The sequence below is a fragment of the Columba livia genome, chromosome 5 (assembly GCF_036013475.1).
Source record: "Columba livia isolate bColLiv1 breed racing homer chromosome 5, bColLiv1.pat.W.v2, whole genome shotgun sequence".
In the NCBI taxonomy this organism is placed as follows: Eukaryota; Metazoa; Chordata; class Aves; order Columbiformes; family Columbidae; genus Columba; species Columba livia.
The window spans coordinates 48385202-48395020 of NC_088606.1; the positions used below are offsets into that span (position 1 = coordinate 48385202).

The following is a 9819-nucleotide window of genomic DNA, read 5'->3' on the forward strand; positions in this document are numbered from 1 at the left end:
CTCCTAGACTTTTAATCTTGAACCCAGCAAATATTAGCTCAAATCTTTTCATACCAAATTGTCATATCTAGGACTAAGCTGAATATCTGGATAGGCAAAGGAAAGTGCCCATTAAAAATGGATAAGAGTGATTGAATACTCTTTACTGTAATGGAGTTTTAAGACCTATTAGGTAGAGTGGCTAATAAAAAATAACGGCAAAGCTATGACTGCTGCAACTAAAGTTAATTGACAATGGAAAACTTGATGAAGACATCAGGCCTAACATTTTGAATAGTTAAAATGAAAACCACAAGTGAAGGCTACCAAGTTTGCCTTCTTCCTTTAGTTTTCACCCACCTTTCTTTTATTAAAGCCTTTTAACACTGAAGAAACTCCTGCAAAGGGATATCTAATTCTATGTGGGTTTTTTTTTCTTTTTCTTTTTTTTTCCTTTTTCCTTTTTCTTTTTCCTTTTTTATTGTTCCTTTCTCCTTTCCATTTTTCTTTTTTCTCCCTCTCTCTTTCTTTCTCTTCCATGTTTTTTGCCCCTTCACTTGTTCTCTGACAAATTTTATTTTTCATGATGTTGATATTTGTTATGGTCTGTGTTGTATTTTAGAAATATTTGGAGCACATACATTCTCTGTAGAGGTCTTCATCAAAAAATGAGAGGCAAAAACAAAGACAGGTTTGGATTTATGAAACAATAAGATGAATTTTGTTTTGTCATCTAGGGTGATTTATATATATGGTTGGTACACTACTGTCTTCTGCTGTGGGACTTCTGGATACAAAGACTTACTCTTCTGTAGTTGATAATAACCACTTCCAGCCATTACCTTACAATTCAGTCTTCAAGTAACATAAATAAACCACCCTTAAAATTCAGCCTGTAGCCACTGAACTTCAGCAAGTCTGGATGATCAAAACTCAGGATTCTGTACCCTTGATGTTTTGGTAGAGCTCAGAAAACAGCACCAGTCCAAATATTTGAATGTCCTAACCAACTTACAGAGCTCAAAACTCTTAGGCAACTCTCTCACAACTCTCAGAACAAACCCACGGATCTGCCCCCTCCCACAATAAATATTATTGGAGAAGCACAAGTGTGAAAACTATGGCCTGAGCTTACCATGATTTATCATATAGTCTTTAGTTTTATGGGAAGAACTGATTAAAAAATAAGACCTTCCTAATGATCACATGACTATACAGTGAAAGTGTATATTCCTTTTCCTGCTACTTCCATTTTATTTTTGTTTTTGCAGTCTGACTGCCACCCTTGCAAGTGTTGGAGCTGCCAGTATTCCCAGCGCTGGACTTGTCACTATGCTTCTGATCCTTACCGCAGTGGGTCTCCCTACCCAGGACATCAGTTTGCTTGTCGCTGTTGACTGGCTTTTGTAAGTTGTGCTGACTCTGCTACTCAGTGCAGAAAAAAAGTAGTGAAGCAATGTTTATCCTTAGTGCTTTTCAGCGACTAATATTAAAGAACTACAAGACTCTGCAGATGAATCAAAGGAGGAAATAGGCTATTTGATGAAGTAGGAGACATCATAAAGCAGCTTCTCAGCTGGTTTAAATTGTTATAGAGCTACTGAAATCAGTCTCTATGAGCCAAGGATCTTCTTATATATTTTCTTCTTCCTAATGATGTGTCTCCATCACGGACATAGCTCAAAACAGTTTTCTGATCTTTGTATTTCTGTTTCTTATAGTTCCGATGTAATATTAGGGATGAATGCTGAAAATACTGGTTCCATCAGGATGTTGTCAGCGAGTTACAGGGTGACTTGGGCATTTGTGGTATCAAATTTTTTATGCTCCTAGTGGAGAATTCTATTTCTTTCTGTACATAAAGTAAAATACTTTTATGAAAGAAACTGTTCTAGAGCAGCGTATAAACCAAAGATAAATAAGAAAGCAAACTGAAACAGGGAAGGTCATTCCTTAGGTCATTTTACTGACAGATTCCTCAAACTGGAAGGACTGACTTTCATTTCAAGACCTGGAGCTCCATTACAGGTCCTCTGACATGAAACAGCTAACCAACAGACTTTACCAAAGTTTTTTTTCTTCAACATTTGAATACAGAAGCTGTAAATATAGACAGAGCATATGACAAGCGATATACTTTATCTTGTTTGACGATGTGGATATCATTCTGTCACCTGCACAGAGCTGACAAGGAGTCAGTAGTCCTCTAAGTTGTACTGGCTTCTAGAGGCTTTTATATTGTCCTGTGCTGCTGTAGCACAGTATATTCTGGTCAACAGCCATCTCTCCAGTAATATGAAGTAGTAAAGATATATGTTTCTGTTGTGCCAGCAGTAGTCCCCGGAAGGGGAGATGTAGGTACCACTCTACTATTAATGTTTGTGTGTTTTTCTCCTACATTGGAAGCCTCAACTGCCTGCTTCTGTTAGCTTTCAGTGCCAGATATACTACTAAAATTATACAAGACGGAGTAGCAGAGTTGAGAATGTGAAGATAAAATAGTAAATTATTATTATTATTATCTTTTGGCTCATTGAGAAGAATTCAAGGACTTGGTCAATCCTCTGACATGCTTTGGATCTACTACTGTACTCTATCTGTTATTACCTATCTTGTCACTAAGAGTTGTGAAGAATAGTGTGCAGCTCCAATTTCTGCTTCAGAGAAAAATAGGACAGGAATTTACAGCTTGGGCAGGCAAAGGGAAAAGATGACTTACATATTTTATATACAACTGAATAACATGATATCATCACTCAGAATGGTGAAATGAAGCAGAATTCAGCAGTCAGACTACAGCTGGCACAGGGAAAAATGTGGTATTCTGTGGATTTGTTATATTTATCAGATCATGGTTGAAAACAGGAAAATTGCATAGGAATCTGAAGCTGGGAGGAGGAGAGCAAAAGGGAGGTGCACACTGATTTTAAATATATGTGTTGACTCGCTCTCAAAGTAAGACAAATAGGTAGGTTTCTGCAGCTGGTAGGAGGATGTGCAAAAGGAGCTTGTCATTTCAGTTTCTTTTTAGGAAAATGTCATTTAAAAATATTTCTGTGGACTGAGAAGCTCTAGCCACACTAGAAAACCTCAGAGCTGTGTTTACCAGCAGTTCTGATCCACTAGTAGGTATTGCATTTCAGGCTTGTCTTCAGCAGCATTGTTACTGCCAGCTCATCCAACCCTGCTTAGGAAATAAAAACATCTGTACTGTGTAGCTGTAGCAGTGAAGAATGTAAGTATAGGAAGGATAGTACTTCTGAAAGAAATATTTTTAAGAACCTTTCCAAAATAAATGCCAGGCAAAAGAACCTACAAGCAAAAACAGATGGGTTTGGATTCTTCTGGCCTAACAATCATTAGTGCAATTGCAGTGTGATTCAGAATTGAAAGGTAGAGGGAAAAGGGAAAAGAAGTCAAAAAGGAGATTAAAAGCTCTGTGTCATGCCACTAGTGCTGTAAAGTTGAGACAAAGTTTATTGGTGTGTTGTGCTAATTAACATATGTCAACAGCTAATAGCTTTATTTTCCATCTTCTAGTGGTTATGCTGTGGTAGCCATGATAATGTAATGAGATATGGAAAAGAAAATGCTGCTGACATTGCTAATGTTAAGAAAGGCACACAAGCCAACTTTGAGCAAGCTTTTGGGCACACAAACCAGACCTAAAGAATATCTGATATGAAAGGTCACAAAAGCATATTTTCTTTACTTACAAACATTGTTTTCTTCCATGTATTTAGATCATAAAGTAACATTATAGCAGTATTTCTAACAGAATGTAGAAGAAAAAGTTAATAAAATACTTAAGACCCAGTTCCAGTGTATAAATGCAACCAGCCACGTAGAAATACTTGAAATAGCTCTTTTATCACATTTCACTTACAGATAATGAAATTTTTAAATAGTGTCTTACTCTATGAGCTTTTCAAAATATCAGAACGTCAGTTTATTTTACAGTATTACCATCATCTGAAACTGTGGTGTTACCAAAACCAGTTTTGCAGTATTTGGCCATGGTGTAACACAAAGCTGACTTTTGATTGTCCTTAAACTTGATGCACTCTCCTTCAAAGTGGAGCAAAAAGGTTTTTCTGTATCAATTTCTTCTCAAGCCTCCTCAGTATCTAGTGATTAGGTTACTCAAACTTTCCCTCTCCCATGCATGCATACACAGTGTCAGCTCAGACAAGTTTCCAAAGATTTCACAACACTAGTAGTTTCTGAGTTTAAGCACAACACAGCAGTGACATGTACTAGGACAGTAATTATATGCCAGTTTCTTTTACTCTAGACAAAAGCTGGCTGCTTTCTAGATGTGAAACTGACAAGCTTGGCAAATATCGTAGCACAACCTCAAATACAGTGGTATTTTGCAGTGAAGAGAGAGGAATTAGAGAAAATGGGCTTGGATGTCTTATCCAGTATTTAAATCTTCATTCAGTAACTAAGAAAAAGATTGCCTGAGTTCCGACTCTGTTCATTGGCTTTAGATCTAAATTCAGAATATTCAGACACAGTTGATGTCTGGATTTTATGAACAGGACCTTATATAAATCAAATTAAACTATAGAAAATGGGAGCTCTTGCCTAAAATGACAAAGAGGTAGGGCAAGTTAAACATGTCGCCTGGTCTTCCTACCAGATGTTGAGTGGGCTTTTGAGAGAGAACTTCGACTTTCAGTCCCATTATTCCTCTCAGAAGCTGTCATGGACAATGCAGAAGTAGCTGTATTGAGGCAAGTCATTCACTAGACTGCAGCTTTCCTATGTTGATTTTGTTTACATTTTTCCAGCATAGCTGGAATTGGTTGGTTGTGTTTAATAAAAGAGCAAGTACAGTTGCCTTGGTTCTTCTTAGGGTTTTCTTTGGCCTAAAAGAGGTCAAAGGCACTTTGCTGTTGATTCCTGATAGCTGAAACTTTGTCCTTTCTATTATGAAGAACTTATTTACTCCAGTTCATGCAATAAATGTTCTACAGCAGTATGCAGTTTGTATCACTGAATCTCTTGGCCAGTAGTACATGCACATGGGCTGAAACATCTCCTCAACCAACCTTTTCAGAATTTGAATTGTGCCTAAATTATGTTTATATACTCTCTCCACCTTGCTTTTTTGGCATACTATACTACCTCTCCATCATCTGGCATCCATGAATCCTTTCAAAATTTAATACTACTCATACAAAATATTAAGCACATGATCTTTTTCAGGAGCTATATTGCCAAGTTCAGCATATTCGATGGTCTCAATTCAATATTACATTCGGAAAGTCGTATTTTCCTAATCTGTCACTCTGATCAGGTTTAGAACACTCTCTCACAGGTATGGGATGAGAACTGTATAAAGCATTTCATTTGTGTGAAGCAAAACTGATAGGATGTTTTCCTCCTATGGGTTGCTGGTTTGTTTGGTTTTGGAGGGGATTATTGGCAGGGTTTTTTCCTTGTAGGTATTCTTTTGATGACAAAAGACTGCTTCAACTAACACGGTATACCACAAGCTCTAAGTAAGCCTGATTATGTAGAAAGGGAGAGGAGAAACTTGAAAGAGAATACAGTTCCACATCTGGGAAAGGCAGATTTACAGATATTTATAGTAAAGATGTTCAAAGGGGCTCAAAAGTTTGTGTGGCCATGAATAGGCTCAGGTAATGAACATCTATCAGTTTGAGGTTTTTTTCTCAGTGTTTATCAGTTTTATCAGTTTAAGGATTTTTTTTCCTCAGTGTTCTATGGGAAAAGGACATGTCACACAAACCTAGTACCAGAAATACTAGAAACAGTGTTTTCAAATTAATCACTGGCATGGGAAATGGGGTCTTGCATGCTGGCTTTTCTGTCCCTTGGCAAATGTCCACACTGTTCAACCTGCCCATTTTGTGTAAGTTAGTCTTTGTGGATATACCTCTGAGAATTAATCATTTCTCTGACCTATTTGACAAAGCTAGACTCAGCTGCTGCAGTAGGTTTAAATTGTAAACATCAGTCAGAAGATTTTTAGGAGCCTTAGCTTTAGTTCAGATATGAAGAGGCAAATCAGACTGTAAATGATTTCAACATGTGTAATGCAGCCTGCCTGCAGCAGGAAAGATAGCAGGAGCCCATAGTACTTCATTGTTCTTTAAGACCATCTCACATTTTTGCAGAACTTTGGTCAAGTTTAGGGCAGAACTCTGAAAATCCACAACCATGAGTTCACTTCTGACAGATAGAGCCACACTCTAAAAACAAGACAGGAGAAATGTGGTGTGCCTGTCCAATGGCAGCTTGTCCAGGAAGTGCCAGCAAGCACATTTATTTATAACGAAGCATGTGAGCCTCTGTTGGCACCCTCCTACAATGAGGGGCACTTTTTACTGAAATACCATCACAGACTCATCATTTTGTAGGCCATGACCTATATTTGTCTGGCTCATATGCCAACCTCTGGCGTACAGTAGTGTGAGTTGGCATGCTGCCATGCTAGCAGATGACCACCTGTAAAGATGGTGCCAGGAGAGGAGCTTCAATGGCCTGAGCTTTATGGAGATATTGCAGGCTTCTTTTCCCCACAGTTTGCTCACTGAGAATAAAAGGGAGAGGCCATTTGCTAATCTGTCCCAGAAGTGAGAACACTTAATCAGATCCAAAATCCTTTTAACTGGCTCCATTAAGTGCTCTGATAAATTCACATTAAACAAAGGGCAATGATGTAAGCCTTTGGCACTGAAACTTCCAGCTCCAGAAGCAGGCACTGGGAAGATCTCAGTCAAGCACAGCTCTGCAGTTTGGCTGTATCTCTAGTGCATGTTCTTTGCCAAAATCCATGAGTATGAGCAGCTAGAGTTTGCACATTCTCCCTGTCTGAACAAGTTCCTTGGGAAAGTAAGCTTTTTCAATTTCACTTGAAAGCTCCCATCTTTCTGTTCTAAAGATGCCTTAAATTTTTTGAAATAAATGCAGTAGCTGTAACATTAACAGGACATCCATGCCCTAGTTTTTCTTCATCTCATGTCATTCAACCTCTGTCTTTTGCTTCTTTTGTAGGGACCGGATGAGAACGTCAGTCAATGTAGTGGGGGATTCTTTTGGTGCTGGCATTGTCTACCACCTTTCCAAGGCAGAACTTGACACCATTGATTCCCATCATAAAGGGCATGAAGACATTGAAATGACCAAAACTCAGTCAATCTATGATGACATGAAGAATCATAGGGAAAACAACTCAAACCAATGTGTTTTTGCAGCTCACAACTCAGTCATAGTAGATGAGTGCAAGGTACCTTTCACATTTATGGATATCGAGACATGTATATAGCACTGCATGCTTTATTTTGTCTTATTTTTTAACCTGCATGTATTTTTCAAATCACTCTACAAATAACAATGTGACAAGGTCTGTGAACCCCAGACATTTTGAATGAGTTTGAGCAGTTCAAAAGATGGTTTTTTGCACTCTTCTTAAAAGTTGTAATTTGAGGGGAAAAAATCATGTACATTGTTTACATATCAAAAGGCAAGATGGCAACATATTATGGAATATGCCAAGACACAGAAAGTATGGCATCCCCTTCTATGGACATTTACTTAATTTCCTATGGCAACACAGAACTTAAATTCCCAACCCAAATGAAGGGTAGATGCAATTCAGATTCAGATGTTGTCATTTGCTGACTGCCATCCATTATATGCTTCTTGGTGATGGACATGTTGAATGCACTTTAGCATCAGAATGCTCCTGCACTCATACAGCATGCTTATGCTTTGCTTCTGTCATTTTTCCTAAGTTATTAAGACACAAACATTGTATTGTCTCTCTAATCCTTGCTGTAACTAACATGGATTATTAATAGTAATAATGTCTTGATCAGAGCAAAGTGAGCTTGGGAAACCTCACCAGTTGAATGAGAAAACAGTTGGGGAGGTTAGTGGTTAGAAGTTTAGTAGGCATCTACCACTAGGATGGGGCAGTTAAAAATCAAGAGAGAGTTTTTGAAGAGGAGGAGAAAGAAAGTGAAACAAGCTGGAGCTTTTCATTTTATAGTCCTTTTTGTATTTATTAATACTCTGATGTGATCCTGTACACTGTCTTTGACACAGTGAATTTGCCAGTGAGCCTACCTTAGCCATTTATCCAAACAGATTCTAACTGTGAATTCCTACACTAGGTCCATTGTCAGATCACTGTATTTTAAGTTCTATTCCACCTTTTTCACCTACCTCCAGCCTGGCTGGAAATGTTCTTTAGAATATATTTTTTTCTGACTCTTACTTCTAGGTAATGTCAGGCCAAACCTGAATTTCCAGGTAATTCAAAGTCATTTCAAGTAATACTGAGTTCAGGAAACAAAAAACTTTCATCTTATCCTCATTTTTTCCTTGAATCTTCCACATATTAAATAGCATTATTTTTAAAAATTAAAACAAACATTTTGTTCTCACATGGCTCTCCCCTTCCTCTTTTGACCCACTCTTTTTCCATGAGAAAAATAAAGAAAAAGAATTTTTAAAAGGAAAAAGAATACATGCTTACACAAAATTAAAATTTGTCATTACATTTCTATTTATCAAAAAAAAAAAAAAGGAAAAGACAGAAGAGATAAAAATTTGAAGAAAAAAAGAAGCTTTCTGAAAAGAAAGATCTCACTTGATAGAATTTTTTTTCATTAAAAATAGTCATGGGTGCACAAACACACACTTTTTGGTTAACTCCTTTTAAAAAATTTGCAAAACTGTTTTTCACTGAAATAGACTATGCTAATTTCAGTGGGTTTAAGACAAATTTAGCTACTATATATCAGTCTGAAATAGGTTCATGGAATTGAATACTGATAATTTTATCTCCTTCCAGTCTCTTAGATTTTCACAGAGATCCAAGTTAAGCTAGAAAGTATTAGCCCATTGATGCAACACTTGCTGCTCTTTCTTTTCTCCTTCAGTTTCTCATATCATTTCCTTCAGTTGAGGCATTACCTTACCTCAAACACTTGAATTAATGGTGTGATATGTCATCCTAACCAGACCTTTTAATTAAAATATGGGACTGGTAATTTATGAGACAGAAGTGTTTGTCCATTTTCCTTGTTTTATGTGTGCTCTGCTTGCGATTTCATTTTGCACTTTTAAACTCATGAAAAGAACCAGGGTTTACTGGATTGAGCACAAGACTGAGTCTGAGCAGGTCCTTTGACTTGTCCATGTGCCTGTTGGCAAGTTGTCAAAAGGATGCGATGTTACGATCTTCTTTATAAGCTATGAATATATGCTGACATTTGCAAAGCATTTGGATCATATGGAAGTCATCTACAGAGTATATGATTTGGGACTTCAAAGCAGCCAGCTGTTAAATCTGAAGAGATAACTCTTCATCCAGCCAAATGCACTGTTGGGTTGAAAAGCTCACCGCAACTCTGGTCAGAATTTGGTAAAGCTAATCTACTAGCATGTCCTTTCTATTTACTTTTTGTAATATATTCTGTGTATAATGCTAGTAGTTATAACTTTGCATGGTCAATGTATATTTTTAATAAGTAGTGTACCTTTATATGGGGGCAGAGTGGTTGTTAGTGCATGATATTTTTGTATTTTTTTACTATCATGTTTCACATGACTCTATATGATTTTCATTTCTGAATAAGCTGTTCGTTCCTGTATTTGCATGTTTCCCCCTTTCACTTATCTAAGAAAAAGTCTGACTTTGTTTCAAAAATCAGTGCATTTTGTCACGTGTCCATGTCCCAATGATTCCATACATCCAGTTTATCCAGCATGTGGAATTTCAGCTGTCTTTAAGTTTTCATTTGAAGCTGAGAATGTTAACTTACAAGGTAAGTTAGGCAAGAGTGAGACATCCATTTA

At 37.2% G+C, this 9819-nt stretch overlaps 1 protein-coding gene across 1 annotated transcript in view; it reads left to right on the forward strand.

The window, feature by feature from the left end:
• The window catches only part of SLC1A2 (solute carrier family 1 member 2), a gene marked incomplete at its 5' end in the record, with an annotated part of 28637 nt that extends 21161 nt beyond the window's left edge, over positions 1-7476 (forward strand). The window contains 2 exon segments of the mRNA NM_001282830.1: positions 1251-1385; positions 7009-7476. Of these exon segments, the coding sequence (NP_001269759.1) occupies positions 1251-1385; positions 7009-7279 (406 nt within the window). The 3' untranslated portion in view covers positions 7280-7476.
• Positions 7477-9819: the final 2343 nt, after the last annotated feature.